Source organism: Apium graveolens, chromosome 9 (genome assembly GCF_009905375.1).
Source record: "Apium graveolens cultivar Ventura chromosome 9, ASM990537v1, whole genome shotgun sequence".
Classification (NCBI taxonomy): Eukaryota; Viridiplantae; Streptophyta; class Magnoliopsida; order Apiales; family Apiaceae; genus Apium; species Apium graveolens.
The window spans coordinates 218232973-218251105 of record NC_133655.1 but is presented as its reverse complement, the minus strand read 5'-3'; the positions used below and the strand labels follow the sequence as shown (position 1 = coordinate 218251105).

The 18133-nt window shown below is 30.4% G+C and overlaps 1 protein-coding gene across 1 annotated transcript; it reads left to right on the top strand.

Annotated features, from left to right (window-relative positions):
- Positions 1-2498: 2498 nt before the first annotated feature.
- Positions 2499-5080, top strand: LOC141687522 (uncharacterized). Its single transcript, XM_074492828.1, has 4 exons — positions 2499-2603; positions 3030-3413; positions 3720-3788; positions 4667-5080. The coding sequence occupies exons 2-4, from the start codon at positions 3030-3032 to the stop codon at positions 4862-4864; spliced, it is 651 nt and encodes a 216-aa protein (XP_074348929.1). The 5' UTR covers positions 2499-2603; the 3' UTR covers positions 4865-5080.
- Positions 5081-18133: the final 13053 nt, after the last annotated feature.

The window sequence follows — 18133 nt, the reverse complement described above, 5'->3', positions numbered from 1 at the left end:
AGGGTTTAATGTCAATATTATTCCCAAAGTCTAGTTCTTAAGTGATCCAGATGGTGGAGTAATGATTAGCAGGGCTACTGAGTGTGAATAATTATTTCTCTAATTTTCTATCTGAAGAAGAAACTAAGAAAGGTATAAAAGCTCCGATAGATCCCGACTATTTGGATGATTGCAAAGTAAGATGAACTCAATCAGTCAGCAAGCAGATTGTAGGGAAGCTGGTATCCAAACCAAGTGACAATATTGTAATTGGTACAAGGATAACCAGAAGTCAAACTGGATGCTAGGTTATTATCAGGATGCATTATCTGACAGAAAGCACCAGTGACGAGACTTGAGGATATTACGACATATCAGGCACCTGATGCACATTACACTTGGAATTGGACTCTAGTAGATGTGTATAAGTGTACTCTTGGTTGGTGAGTCAAAGGAAGTAGTCAATGCACACCAGTTCATGGACTTTGCAGTTGCAGATCTATTGGACTCTGTATATCTCTTCTTCACAAGCTCACTTTAGGATGGTATGAACTAGTATACTACTCAAGAAATCGTCAAGGACATGATTATTTGCTAAGTTATCGCGGAGTAGGTATGGAGGAGCATGTTGGAAAGGTTATAATTCTTTTTGGAATTACTTCAAGAAAGCCATTAGGATAATTCTTTTAGGAGCTCAAGCAAGCCAAAATAACAATTCTTTTAGGAGCACAAGTAAACCAAAATAATGATGGCAATACAAGTAAGTTAAGGGTCCTTTGAAGATGCAAAATTTGGAAGATTCTAAACATGCCAAGACTACTTACCAATAGAAACCACTAAAGCTTGATCAGTGCAACTCAGGTAATTATTACAAGCTAGAGAGGTATGACAAACTCAATCTTTTACTCAAATGCTAATAGACAACATATGATGTTCTCAAGATGCCAAAGTATAAGGTTCCAAGTGGATCCTAGAGAATCCAATCGTATAGCTATTAACAAGATTATTAGATATCTTAAGGGACTATTAACTCTTGGAGTAAATTACCCTAAAGATATTATTCTTAACATGTTTGGCTATATAGATACATATTATGCGGGTTGTAAAAAAGACAGGAGAAACATCTCTGAAGCTGTCAACCTAAGTGACAGGAGAAGCATCTCAGGAAGCTATCAACTTCATGGAAGAAGATTGATTTCATGTTATGATAAGAGTCAACCTCAAATCCAACAACTTTGTGGAACACTTTATGGCAAGGCACCTTGACACCAGGTATAATTTAATTCGAGAGCATGTCTTTTAGTCAAAGAGTCACTTGCAGAAACACTTATTAGATCACTTGTTAAAGTTCATTTTTCAAAACTGGTTTGTAAGTGTGGGATACCATTCATTGCATATTAGTTGGAAATCCCATTTGTAAGGAATTCTTAATATAAGTCCATAAGTATTAAATATTCACTATTTAAAGGACTTGTGAATTTATTAGTAATCCAGTACCTCATACTTAGTGCTACTATCTTGATTATCATGATTACAATGTCATATACATTTGTGGTAGTTAAGTACTATAGCATTAAGTTTGAATACTATTTTAGTTGATTTAAATTATGACTGTAGATAATTCCATTCTATATCAGTCTCATAATTTAAATTATATTAAAATAATATGCAGCATAATTATTTATATCATGTACGAGTAATTGTGACACTTTTAGTATTAGTGATATTATTTAGAATTTTTGTTCTAAGTAATCAATGCTTATTTCTAAAATCACTAATATTGAAAGTTAAAGTATTTTCTAAGTCATTTGTATAAAAATCTCAATATTTTATATGCTTAGAAAGTATTTCTAAAATTACTAAGTATCCAAAGAGTGATTGCCATGTTTATAAGTCATATATCTTATTGGTGCTTACTTAAGGATAATTATAAATATTTAAGTGCTAGTATCTAACTCATAGATATTTAGTATTTATTTATTTAATATTTATTTTGGGTTGTTTGGATTATGGAAAGTGAAGCAATTCAATGATTTTATTTGCTCCATAATTCAAACTATGGTATCTACCAAAATCTCATTTTTTTTTTTGAGATTTTGGTGAACCAAAATCTCAAAAAAAAATGAGATTTTGGTTTTAGTGAATTTAGCAATGATTACATCTCAAGAATTCACTGAAATCAGAATCATGATTGTAGCATGATTAGTTGTATGCTAATTTTTGACTTATATCAATTAATGATATTTAGTTAAGAGTTCAACTATGAACTAATTATGAAGTATTAGTATTTGTGACATTACTTAGAACTCCTCTAAGTAATCAATGTTTATCTTCAGTCACTTATACTAATATACAAAGCACATGTTTGGCGTTTCTGGTAAGTCCACTTAATTGGGCTTAAGCCCATAAAAACTTATCATGGACCGTTTGGGTTCCAACTTATCAACGACTACTTCAAATGGGATAAGCCCATAAGTAAATGTACATCACCCGATACTTTTCTTCTCCATTTATTCATCTCTAACCTAGGCGCCTCTTTCTCCCCTCTCTCCCATCTCTGCTCTCTCTCAGTTTGGCGCTCAAATCCGGTTCGATCTCTCTACACCTGCTTCGGTTCTCATCAGGTATCTCCCCTCTCTCCCGTATGTATATATGTGTGTGTATTTAGCTTCGTTAAAATAGCAAATCTGATTGGTTTCGCGTATTTATCGATGTCGATGTCAATGGTTTGTGTATATTCGTATGTATTGTTCATTCTTCAAGCTCTCCTTACACTTCTGGGTAAATTATTTTTTTTTAATAATTTGATCACCTTTTATGATATAATTGATGTTCTTTGCAGTATTTTTTCAAAAGGGTTTATGTTTTTTAATAATTTGATCACCTTGAATATTAGTTTAAAATTTTGAATTCTTCATTTTTTTGTGTAATTATTTTGTGTTTAGTGATGAATTGAGCTGTTTAGTTCTTGTTATGTTGTGTTTAGTTATAGGAGTTTTACTTAAGTTGGCTTTAAGCTGGATCATTGATCGATGTAATGGTTTGTGCAGATGTCAAGGGCACGATCGAAGATACGGCGACGAGATCAACCATCAGGTGCGGCTCCTCCCGTATGTGCGACTCCTTCTGCATCATTTTCTGCCAAGTGGGGAGATGAAGAACACGATTTATTTGTGAGGCTATGCTACGATCAGGTTGTTAAAGGCAACAAGCCTAACACCACTTTGAACAAAGAAGGTTGGAACGCTGTGTATCAGCAATTTGTTGCTCATTCAGGAAAGGATCCCGTTTGGGATTTAAGAAAACTAAAGAATCATTGGGATGCGATGAGAGAAGATTACAAAAATTTTAGGAAATTGAAGTCTGGGAAAACTGGTTTGGGATGGAACGTGTTGACAAAAGCGTCTGATGAATGGTGGAAGGAGAAAATTAAGGTACATCTTTTACAATTTACGTGTTTAATTGAAGTAGGCAGCTTGCTTTTATGTTAAGAACGTTATTGCTGCTAAAGAATCACTGGTTTTTAATATTGTTATCTGATGTTTAGTTGCATCTACTTGGATTTCATTTTTGTTTATATTTGGTGCTGATGTATTTTTCGAATTGTTTCCTGACACACACACTGCACCTACAAAATCATCACAGTAATATATAAACAGAAATGCTTGTGTGATATTTGGAATTTGCATACATATATTTGTAAAACCACTAAATTTTTGTGGCTGCCTATATGTTGCTAGGTTGCTAGGCAGTGGAAATTATGTAGTCGAGTAGAATTGAAGTTGTGGACTTGTGGTAGACTGCAGAAGGTACAAATATAACTTATCGTGAAGCTTAATAGATCTCATAAATTTTGAATATGATCGATCCCTTGCTGGTCTTCATTTACTTGCACCATTTTTCATTGGTGTTACACTATATAGTGTTTTCAGACTGTCCTAATCATTAATGTTAATTGTTGTTATTTCTATTGGTTTGAGGCAGTACCTTGAATGTATAATTGTTGGGTTCTCTGGATAATAAAAAACTTTTATGCAATTTTTATAATTTAATAAAATGATATGCGTACTTCAATTTCAAATCTATTATGTAATCTCATGTGGAATAGTGACTTGCTTTACACATCCAGTCGATTACTCAATTAATGGCTATAGGAGTTACAAGTACTTCTGATGTAGATGTTTTCTCTTCTTAGTAGTACATTCTGCTACAAACTCTACAAATTTTCAGGATATTCACCATATAAAATCTACACAATTAACCAGATATATACTACAATAAGATAATTCCTTATCTTATTCATTTATTTTTACTGTAATCTTATTTAATAGAAAATGTCGTATCGTTTAAATTATTTTTATTGCAAGTAGTTAATTAGGTCCATAATAAGATTTCTAGGTGACCCTGCATCATTGAGTTACCATTTGGCTTATTCATTTTTGTTTGTAGTGTATGTCTCCGTTTCTTTAGTCACTACATTATTCGCTGCAGTTAAAGTTTATTTAAAATTTGATCATCAATGTAAAGAAGATTGTTAGAAAGGATGCACTTTCAGTTCCATTGAAACCTTTTTTACTTATTTGTAAAGCTGAGATATATCAATCGGATGTCCAATAGAATACCATATTAATATGTTTTAGTATAAATATACTAAAAATTCTAACAAAAATGATGGTGTTAGATGCAGGTTATGCACACAAAAAAGGATACATGGCTCCGTATAAAGGATCAAGCATTAGATATCATCTTGCAGATTTTCATCGGGGTGATGGCAGCGAACATGTACTACGAAATCCTAAAGAAAAATATAATCATCTTCATTCTTCTTGTAGAATGGTTATTGAGCGAACATTCGGGGTGTGGAAAGATAGATTTTCTATTTTAGAAAATATGTCGATGTATAAGATAGATACGCAAATTGATATCGTTCTGTCCACGATGGCGATTGATAACTATATTAGAAAATCAAATTGTAGTGACAGCGCATTTCACACGGCCGAAAGAGAAAGTTATATTCCTCCGGATTCTAATACAACAACTAATGAGAGTCGAGAGACCGAGATAGATGAAACTGATGAAACTGACTATGACGGTAGGTGGATTGAGCTGCGTGATCGTATCGCTAATAGTATTCATAACAGAGCATAAATGTTGTAATATCTCGATCTTTTTATTTGGGCATTGTAATAAATAAAAAAAATCCATTTTACTAAAATTATATATTTCTATATTCAAAAAATTATTACTAATTTTTTTTTAAAAAATTAACTTATAAGTTATTTTACCAAACACTCCACTTTACTTATAAATGAAACATCCAAACACCAAAATTAACTTATTTGTTAAAACCACTTATTACATATATGTCACTTATCACACTTAAGTCATAAATTATTTATTATAAGATTTCCCAAACGGGACCAAAGTGTGGAAATTCTTATTAAGTACAATTATGGTTAAAATGTTTGATCGATTTATTAGAAGTAACCATATGTTGTCAAGTTAGAATAATTTTTATACTTACTTGCAAATTCCTAAATACTTTGATATAAGTGACATACTCAATGAATCAAAGTATACGGAACTTAGATATTTTTATAAGATTGCAAACACAATAATATTGGTTAATGTTGCTTTATTTATCGAACCAGTATTGTTTGAGATACTACAGTTGTTAGGATTTAACAATTGTATGATATATGAAATTGAATGCTAATGTCTTTTTGATAGATAATTGGTATTTAATTCATTGATATCTTATTTTAATATTTAAAGTAGGATACAACATAATTATTGGTATCCAAAGTACTTGACAAGTATCAGACAATGATATATTGTTAATATTTTGTTGTAGATAATTGTGAGATTTTAAATTATAGTGGATTTATATGAGTTGCTATATCTAACAGATTCAGTACAATTTGAAATTAGCAGCATAGTCAATCTTATTAAGGATATTTATCAATAAACAATTTTTTTTATTATAATCTTGTAAAGATAGATTATGGAGCTTTTGATGTGAATGAGAATTGCTTAGACTTTACCCTAAGTGATCAATACTTTTACAAAAACTCATTCATATTAAAAGACAAAATCTTTCTTTCTCTTCTTAATACTGTTAGGTCATCAGTCTGTGTCTTATCAAATAATTTATCTTTTTAGGCATAAAAACAAACTTGTGCACTCGAACAGTTTTAGGAGAAAATCAAATTTCTTTCTATATTAGTGATTTCTTTTTTCATTAATATCTTTTGAAATCACTATTGTACATCATTTCTCTCAAAAGATTGAATGCATAATTTTCATTCATTATAGATCTTAAGTGCATTTTATCTCTATATTTCCATATGTTCTGTGATACAGGTTCAGCCTCCAATGGCCTTCTTTCATTGATAGTCATGAGGTTGAAAACCCACAACTTCTATCTCAGACTGTAAAGACAAATACAGAAACAGAACCAACCAACACTCTCTTACCCCTAAAATGAAGTATGAATGAGCGTGAGGGAGATAGTGCCTTAGTGCACCACATAAGGAAGGTTCTGAAGTCAACCCAGCAGCTCTGTCTCTTACAAAGATGAGTAGTATTTAAATAGAGACAACTGCGAGCCCCCATACATCTTCTCAAAAAGATGTAATGGCTGAAAAGGCACAAAAACAGTTACTAGATTCATCCTCTCAACAGGGTCCGTCTATTGAAATTCGCCTGTCGGCCAGAGTATCTGATGTAGTATCACCACCTCAAACATAAGAAATTATTGATGCACAAGGAAAGGTTACATACACAAAGGATGAGTTGACGGAAACAAGAGTTTCGGCCATTTTACGATCAGATTCGATTGTTCAAGGTTCTTTAATTGACCAATTGCCTTTACAGGTGTTAGGAAAGGATACTGATCCAATAGCCATATGTCAGTGGTCAGTTTCTACCTCCCCGGGCTTAAATCCCCTGGATGCATCTGCGCATAGTAGATCTGACATAGGTGCAGATCGGCAACTTGTTGACAATAATTCAGATATTACCTGATGAGTCACAAGGAAATGTCTTCACAGACATTAAAAGGGAATTTGATCTTTATGCTAAATTCTTTGGATCATTGTTTTCCTTCCCAGAGTTCAAATATGGAACCCTAAAAGGGAAACTAGCAACTTGTAGATCATGACTCAGATTCATCTGACGAGTCTAACAAGAATGGGGATTTGCAAACTCCCATTGCACCATATGTGACCTCCTTAAGGATGGCTAAGGTGATTTTTCTTGCAGGTAAAGCTGGATTTTGGAGCTATGAGAGGAGTGATACACTTGAAGAATGAGTGTAAACACGAGTGGAGAGAAGAGTGAAACACTTGTGAGGTACACGAAACAGAATCACACACTCACAATGAGGAAGAAAGAGAAACGCCATATCCCATTCCTTATCCCTAAACATGGTTCTTGATACTTCGGGTCTCGAATATGTTTATGATTGGAACCTAACTCTTAGGGACCTAACATTTTCAATTGTCTGGATCGTTCTTTCATTTTGCTCATTCATTTGCGGATGATATGCGGTGCTCATATTTAACTTGGTGCCCAAGCACTCCTGAAATTGTTTCCAAACTCTTGAATTTAAACGAGGATCTCAATTAGAAATGATTGATACAGGAACTCCGTGTCGTACCACAATTTCTTTGAGATACAAATGCACTAACTTGTCAAGCGAAATTTTTTCGTTAATTGGAAGAAAATGTGTTGACTTCGTCAATCGTCGATAATAACACAAATTGCATCGTGATTTTCTCTGGTTATTAGAAGTCCTACTACAAAATTCATCGCAAGGTGTTCCCATTTCCATTCTGAAATACCTAATGGTTGCAATAATCCACTTGGACGCTGATGTTCAGCCTTGACTCGTTGGCGCGTATAACATTTACTCACCCATTCCGTTATCTCCTTCTTCATGTTTGGCCACCAAAAGTTTTCCTTCAGATCTCTATACATTTTCGTACTTCCGGGATGAATAGAGTATCTCGAATTGTGAGTGCCTCGTAAGATCTCTTCTTTTAGTTCTGCTACATTAGGTATCCAAATTCTTGAGGAAAATCATAAAATTCCCTTCTCATCCTTTTGACTTGTAATTTCTTCTCCTGTTAAGCTTTCACTTTCGTGACTCATTATCTCCTCCTGGCATCTTCGAATCTTTTCCAACATTTCTGGATGGAACGTCATCGCATAGATCATCTCCTTGGATTATCTAGAATACGAACTTCAATTTCCAATTTCTCGAACTCTTAGATTAACTCTTCCGAGGAAGTTAACATGTTTAATCTTTATTTCCTGCTCAACGCGTCTGCCACAACATTTGCCTTTCTGCTAGGGCGAAAACACGCGCTAATATTCACGCAAGTATACGCGTTCGCAAGTAATATAGAATACTTTCTAGTTCATTCCCTCAGAGACTCAGACTAAATTATTGTCTAATTAAACTCACTCACCAATGTATGATTACTTCTCAATGTTAAGACACTAACACTTAAAATTGTTGATTAAATATTAACTATAATTAACTACTTAATTAATCACTTAACTAACACTTCAATTTATCAATAATAAAACACTCATGAGATCACAACTTCATTATTACTTCCTTCTATAGCCATTGTTATTACCTTTAGCATGTGACAGTGATGATATTAATCGAATAACACGAAACTGATAAAAGCCAACTTTCATTGTACTAATACCATTCTACCAAACATCCACAATTAAGATAGAAGTTGAATAGTCATCAATTATGTTGAGTTCCCATATGTCTACAGAAATTGACAACACAACGATTTAAGCACAAGTTATTCCTTTTGATTACATAGGGCAAATAAAACTGTTAGAGTTACCCACTAATCATGCACAACGTACATGAACCTATGCTAGCATGGCAAGTTCTAAATCTCAAGATCCACCGTCGCTTCACAAGAGATTAACACCCTATCTTATATGTTCGCGACGCACATAAGACGAATACGCACAACCAATACTAGATATCATGCAATCATCACACACTAAAGTATTAAACAATTAACTAAATAATTCCATAATAAATCCGTTGCAACCCCATGATCACGATTAGCCCATAATAGCACTTATCGTCATCATGGGTTCATATGAAATCATGATAAACAAACACAAGAAAATAATAAATAAACTAATTATATTAAAACAGAGTACGTCACAAGAGTAAATAAGTTCAAAGCAAGAAAACTAGCATCCAACGTTACAACGAAACAAGAATCACAAGAATATATGCTTCCTCTTCGTTGCGGTGTGCTAAATCGGTCTTCTTCCTTATCTCCTTCGCTCCTTGCGTAAAAACACAATCTTCTTTTTTCCACACTTGTGAAAACGTCTCAAATCTACTTATATAATAGTCCCATAAAACTCAGATTACATAGAAGTGGAAACCAAACAGAAGTAGAAGTCCTAAAATAATCTATTTCCGCTCAGCAATGCTGAGCGGGCGCTCAGACCTCTACTGGAAAAATTATGATTTCGCTCCGTTTCTTCGCCGTAATCTGCCCGTTTCTTTCCTCTTGCAATGGTGAACACATGCCAAGGCTTATTCTTGATGATTCCTCCCCCGAAATGCAACTAAAACCCTGAAATGCATAAACACTAGAAAAACGCATCAAATACACAAAATACTTGATTTCAAGACACCAATTTAAGCCATTTTAAGACGTTCTAAGTGGTATAAAATGCTACTTATCACTTTCCCGGGTGAAAATTGATTGAACAATCGTACTCTTTGAATAATTCCAGCCATCGCCGCTATCTCGTATTAAGCTACTTTTGAGTGAAAATATACTTCAAGCTTTTGTGATCGGTATAAATTTCACACTTTTCATCGTATAAATATTGTCTTCAAAGTTTTAATGCTAACATAATTACAGCTAATTCCAAGTCATGAGTCAGATACTTTTGTTTGTGAGGCTTGAATTGTCTGGAAGCATACACAATCACGTTACCATGCTGCATCAGTACACACCCTAGTCCTGTATAGGAAGCATCGCTATAGATGACAAAATTTCCTTGATCGTCTGGTAAAACCAATACGGGCGCAGTTATCAATCGATTCTTTAAATCTTGAAAACTTTCTTCGCATCTTTCATTCCATATAAACTTCTCATTCTTTCGAGTCAACTTCGTTAATGTTGTAGCTATCTTTGCAAAATCCTTAATGAATCTTCGATAATAACCAGCTAATCCCTGAAACTTCTGACTTCCGTAGGCGTCTTCGGTCTTTCCCAATTTAAAATAGCTTCAATCTTTGCAGAATCAAATTTAATTTCTTCACTACTGATCATATGGCCTAAAATTGTACCTTCCTTAGCCAAAACTCGCATTTAGAAAATTTCGCGTACAATCATTTTTTTCTTAAGATTTCTGTTAGAAGAAATTCATGATATCAATATTTAAACTATCAAAATTTATTGATCAGCATTCGATATCATTATTTGACAGTGATGACGCCAACAACATTTACCATCAGTATTTTCTAATCAGCTTTTGTCATCAGGATTCATTCATATCAGTATCTGTTGAGCTGGAAACCAGAAGATATCAAAGGAGGAAATATTCGGAGAATATATGTCGGTGTAGGACTTTACTTATTGTGGCAATTAATAGATGGATATGTTATTGGATTCCTTATTGTATTGTGACTTGATATTGTAAAAGATGTTGTTTATTAATAATAATGGTTGATTCTAATTTCAATGTTGTAACCTGTATACGATCATGTTTTAGGGGTTAACCTGTTTTCTTTTTAATTCTTTTCAACCGTTCATGTTCTTAAATTCTTTGATTTTTATTATTTTTTTAAAAATACAGGTTTTCAAAAGTGTTTTAAAATATGGTTTTCGTGCGATGACGTCAAATCCAGACCCCCGGATTTGAGGGACGTCACAAGAAGTATAAGGTTTGAATCATATCAGCAATATATTAAAATTATAATTTATAATATATAATGATAAATTAACCATCCTGCGTTGTAAAATTATTATACTAGGGGTATATGGTTCGAATTTCAACAACGATATATTAAAACTATATTTTATAATATATAATGATAAAAACAAGTGTACATCGCACGAGTTATATACTAGTATACTATTAAAGACGAAATATTGAAAATTTGATGGTTGGTTCTTGGTCTTTGTAACATTAAATTTGTAATTATGTATAACATAAAACGCTCTTCTTAATAGACTAATACTCGCAATATAGTTATATAAATACAAATATAATTAAATATGTATAATGATTTCTAACGGGAACAAAATAATATATACTATTGACACGGGCCAAAAAAGTTAACTATTGAGCTGGTGTAAAACAAAATAATTAAATATGTATAATGGTCTCTTATTAGAAAAAAAATACATGTACTAATCAGCCGGGCCAAAAAAGTTATCATATTGAACCGATCTAAAATAAGATTAGAATTAGAATAATTGGTTGGTAGAAAAGATAATCCGGGATAAAAGAAAATAATATACATTATTCATGCATGTTTAAACAACATTATACTACTAATCCGGGTTAAAATAAAAAAAATATAGTTAGTTGATTTGTTATATCGGGTTAAAACAAAATAATAAATACTACTGGTGCAGTTTAAAATAATATTTAGTTATATTACTTATTCGGGCTAAAACTAAATACAAACTAATTCATTTGTTGATATAATGACATCGAGTTAAAACAAATAATATATATTACCCATCCAGGCTAAAATTAAATAATATTCAAATCGAACTAAAATATAATTAAAAATAAATTAAATATAATTACTTGAATTTGGTTGATATAAAGGTCTTATATAATGAAAGGTTTTCTTCAATGTCTACAATATCCATATTATTTTATAAAAACGAAACTAGAGATAATATATATTTTTTAAACGAAACTGGACACTATTCGTAATTTGTAAAATAGGGTCGGATAAAACAAAAAATAATATATACTGTCATCCGAGCTAAAATAATTTTTTATAGTAATCCAAGATAAAAAATTAAAATCGAAAAATAATTAGACCAACTGAAATATATATATATATATATATATATATATATATACTTTAATTGGGGTTAAAAAAATTATATAATATATCTGAACATAAATAAATTATTTTAAATTTTGAAAATATTTACATGAATTTTGTCGATATAATGTGTTTCAGACTAAAACAAAATAACGTGTTCAACTGAAGGTTAAACCAAGGTTAAAATTGAATTAAAGATGATTCCCCCTATTAATTATGTTAACATTATTAAAATAAAATATAATAAATTTAAATAATAAAATATTAAAATTAAAAAATATAATTATAGTTATTTAAAACAACCGTGCATCCCACATATTATTAATTAGTATACATATAGGCCCAATAATTTAAAAGTGGCATTACCACATCACCTAATTTAGAAATTTTTTTGACACCAAATTCGGATAATTATCACTACCTCTAGTTAGTATAAAATTTAAAAATAAGAGAAACTGAGCCATTTTATTTATATATATCCAATTTGTCACAATCAGAGAGGGTGGCTTTGCTTACAAAATTTGGGATCAAAGTCAAATTGGTTGACATACTATACCAACTCAATAATGTGAGTCGTTTACTCCTTAAATATTGTCATACAAGCTTCAAGCTAGCGAGTGACCTAGTGGAATATTTGTTCATCGGATTCAGATCTCCGAAAATATATTACAACGTGAAGTATCTACTTTGAATATGTTGTGATGTCAATTGTCATATTGATAATAATGTAGAAATTTGGTCTACAATCTGGTGAGAAACTAGTTAACGGATTGAAGAAACTTCAACTCAAGTTTGTCTCACCATAGAAAAACCAAAAAATAAATTACTTCAAATTGCAAAATATTCAAATTTAAACTTGACTAAAATATTCGTTTGAATATTCTGCGTGCCGCCTCTAGTTCGTGGTGGATGCATTTTTTTTTCTTTCTTTGAACAATTCAAATCTCGTAATCGTTAATATAAAATTGTATAAAATTATCCTATATTCTTTATTCATGAAATAAGTTGTTAGGTTTCATTACTTTTGTGTGCCAGAGTCCTTCTTTTTCTTAATTCATAATCCCTTTTTTTAGGGAAATTTGATCACCTCTTTCGTTCAAATATATTAAATATATTAATATTTTTCAATTTAACTCAATTTAATCATTAATTTAAAAATTTATTTTAAATAAATTATCTGTCGGTTGATTGCCAAAAGTACCTTTTTATAAACTTGATGACACAAATACTATTTTTAAAAAAATTGGCAAAAATTACATTTATAATATGAATTTCAAGTGGGTACCATTAATATGCATTTTAAAAATGAATATCATATTTTTTAAAAATTATTAAAATTGCAAAATAATAATTTAAAACTAAAATTTGGGATACGCATCTTGTAAATGCATCTTGTATTCACACCGCACCAAATTTTTAATCTTTTTTTAACATAATACACATTTGTGAAATGCGTATTAGTAATATTCATAATTCAAATGCATGTTAGAGATGAATTTTTGGCCAAAAAGTTAAAATGTGATATTCTTATCACTTATCGTAAAAAATATGATATTTTTGTCATTTAATCTAATCTGTCAGTGACGAAATTGATGCAAAATTGTAACTTTCTGATAATTATATTGATAAAAATTTTCAAATTAGTACTCAAATCGAATTAAACTGAAAAATAATGATCTAATTATTATTTTCAAATAAAATGAGTAATCAATGTTATATATTTTCCCACTTTTTAATCATACTTTTGCTAAATTCAAGTGCTAAATTATCTAATGTATAAATTTGTAGACTTGGGGTTACACATTACCAAAAATAGATTTTTATTCATCGACAAAAGTATTTAGTCACAAAATTTGTTGAATCAAACTATCTTTCCTTTGAACTAGGAGTGTTAGTTAAAATGGTCAGCGAAAATAATATTAAATTATAATTATGTAAAATTTTCTGAACTTACTAATTTATTTTGATAGAATGGACTATAATGGTCGTCTATATTTTAAAAGTAGTATGTTATTATTATTTTGAATTGTTATAAATTAAATATATTATTTCAATATGATAATTGATGATGTGTAATTTAATTATATATATGTACAGTTTCAAAAATAAGGCTATAATATAGAGGTTGTCTAAATTTTAGTTAAGAGAAATGACCATTGGAATGAATAATTTTTCATATAATTTCTTTAATTTTTAATTATAATATATTTGACAAACTTTTAGTTAAGAATTTTATCCGTCCAAAATGCTCTCTCAAACAATGGCTGAGATTTATCTGATTCAAACTGGGGTCTTCTTATTAAGATAACTTATACTAGTGTTAACGATAATTGTGTTAAGCACAGTCAAACAACCAGAGTTCAGACCTTAAATTAAACATAATGCACTACGAAAGTCAATAATATTGTTGGTTTTAATATCGTATAATCGGGGAGTCTTTTGAGATAGAATTGTAGTAGAATTGTACAGAAAATCAAATAAGATAGAAAAGATTTATTAAGATTAACCAATAACAAAAATTCGTTGACCAAGAGCTTACAGTCGAGAGATGTTGGTATGTCATATCTGTACTTTGGACAAGTATTTTAATTTTTTCGGAAGTGTGTTTAAGAATAGGTTAAATATCAAAGTGTTTATTTAACTGAATGTCATATATCAGTTTATTCATCAAAATTAACGGGATATCATTTGAATCACTAAAGTCATAATAAATTCATACATATACCATAAAATAAATAAAATATGTGCTCGAGAATTAAAATTTATTTTATGGAGTTCTATCTATTTTTCTTAAATCATATTACAACCAAATGAAAATGTATGAATTCTAGTATTTTCTATAATATAATAAGATTTTTTAAAATTTATCTACTATTTATTTTTAATTTTGTAGTCATTTGCTTTATTTAAATTAATATAATTAGTAGATAAATTTTTAAAAATCTCAAAAAATCATCTAAAATACTATGAATATATAACTTTTCACTTGGTTGTAATAAGATTTAAAAAAAATGTTTAGAACTCCATAAAATAAATTTTAATTTTCGAGCACATATTTTGAGGTATTTGTTTGATATTTATTATTATTTTAGTGATCCAAATGATACCCCGTTAAGTTTGATAATTAAACTGATATATAACCTTAGTTAAATGACCACTTTGATATTTAACTCGTTTAAGAATCTACGAATTTTGAGTAATTAGCGTGTGTTTAAAAAACTGAAGTACACCAGGTGTAGTTTCAAATTCATGAAATGAAAACATAATAAATAAATGCACAATCTAAATTATGATGAATAGTGATACAGAGATTAAAGTAGTCTTTCACGCTTAAAACATTTTTCCCCAAAGTATTTCTATAATTAACTTAAAATAAAGTATATGACTTTATAGTAAAAAAAATTACACCTTTTAAATTAGAAAACAAACAAGTACTGGCCTTTTCAAATTTGAAATGAGATCGGTGCAAGTATTATTTAATCATCGAGATTTTCAAATGGTAAATTTTCAAATGGTAATATACAGTAGTTGCGTGATTTTGAATTTAATCGTTTTAGCTCTTGAACTGCTAATAATTGTGTGTTGACGGACACTGTTTACTTGTTCATATGAGATTGAAAAGTTATATTTAAGAGAAATGCAATGATACTTTATCTAAAACGATTTCCTAAAAAAGATATTATATTTTTATTATATAATATGCTTAAGGTGATCTTATCCAAATTTTTGTTATTATGATTCATGTACTACCAATTTAATATAAACCGTTAAATTTTTAAATAAATTGATCATAATAGTTGAATCTAAAATAAATGAATATTCTATAACCAACGATAAGTAATTATTCTAAATTGAATAAAATATCTATACTTTCAATGATTTAAACAAAAAAAATAGGTATCCTAAAATGAATAAAATAATAATAAAATTCGAAATTATTTTTTTTCCAATCATATTTGGTGGACAAAATTTTTAAAGTATCACTGAATTAAACATTATTTCGTGAATTTTGCATGGGGCAGTAAAATCGTCAAAAACTAATTAATATACAAATTTCTTAATATCTGCATATTTGTTACAATAATATTGAACAAACTATCAAAAATAAAATTGTTAGGTCACACACACTGGAGAAGGGGGTTGAATACAGTGTACACTACAATCAAATCGAATTAAGAACACAAGTATGAAACACATAATAATCTTATTAATAAAACAGTATTACAATGAAACCGTTCTCTCTCAGTGATGAACAAATATCACGAGAGCTGCTAGGGTTACGATGAAAAATATCTCGATTAAGATAACACATCTAGTGTAAACCATATGCTTTGTTTATATAGACACACAGTTACAAGATAATCTTCTAATTGATATCGAATATAAGTCTGCATCATAAAATATATCAACTAGTTATATTTTCCTCTAAATCTTCTATTCTTCATAGAATTCTTCTCCATGCATATATCTTCTTGTTTTAGTCGTGATCTCCTTTCTTTTCAATCAGCCGTCTTCCTTATCTGAAAGTCTTCTTAAGTCCTGATATTATCTCCTGATAAATATCTTCTGATATCTTAAGTTCTGATAACTTAAGTTCCGAAATCTTAAATTCTGATTTCAGTATAAATACTGATTTCCAGTTAATTCCTGATTTGTCATGTTATTCAAGATCTGAAAACTAAAAACAAATCACTATTAGACTTGATATCACAGATATATCTAACAAAAATAATAATATATTTATATTAAAAATTATAAGAATAAATATTTTTTTTAATAAGTGAATTTAGAAAACCGTGCATCCATGGATACAAGCCTGTACTTAATAAATTTTAAATACATTCATGTACGACACCCATTTGTGATACCCTGATAATGAGATGGATCCCATTCATATGCGCCAACATATTCCGGTATGCAGCACTCCTCTAAATCTAATTCAAAATCTATTTTTTTTAGACTTTTGTTCCAATATTAAAACATGAAAAAATTCCTATACTTGACGGTAGGGGTGAGCAGAAAATATGTTGACAAAATAATATTTTTAGCCAGGCTGCCTGAGCCGATCAAGGCTAAGGGGGCTATAGCCCCAGTTGAACTTTGATACTAATATTGTAGACTTGTAGCAGGAGCCCAGTTGACAGTTAGCAATAGAAAAATCAGAGAACAAGAGTGTGTATGAAGAATGAACACAAGAGTTCTAGACATAACTTGTTAAATGAGGTAGAACGACGCGGTGCTGATGTAAATTTCCAGGTATATATGGCCCTAGATTTTGCTTATAACAGTTGAATACCCAACACTTTAGTTAAATACTAAACTAACATCATATGCGCTAAATGAATCTGGCCTGCTGTTGTATTCTGTACAGTTGCGATGCGTGATTCGACTACCCGTGTCTGCATTTGGATTTCTGTCCTGTGCCTCCGAATCATGATCACCACAGTGAATACAAAATGTGACATCGATGATCGAACCAACTTGTGCAACACCCATTTGCAAGTCCATGCATTGTTTTAACTCTGCTTCCGACATTGCAGTGCACATATATACTATAAATTACTAAATATAAGCTCCACATTCGTAATTAACTAGTATTTATTAGTATTAGAACATTAATATGAAATTTAGGTAAGGGCCCTTTATTAAATCACAACCAGGATTTTAATAGTATGAAGTATGACTTTAAATCTAGTTCGTGGACGCATTTTTTTTTTTTACTTTCTTTGAACAATTCAAATCTGGTATCGTTTATACAAAAATAGGAGGAATTATCCTATGTTTTTTATTCATGAAATATAAATTATGGCTATTTTGCTAGTTTCATACTTTTCTGATTTCTCTGCCAAAGTCCTTCTTTTCTTAGTTCATAATCCCTCTTTTTAGGAAAATTTAGGGATCATTTGTTAAATATGAACTATAATTTTTAAAATGATACAAATTTTGGATGAATAGTTATATGAATGATAGATGCTTAATATCATTTGACAGAAAAAAAAATATCCGGCTTCTCTGAACAATGTATTTCTATTCTTTTTTCCCAAATCACAAAAAAAAAATTATTTATCGTTATTT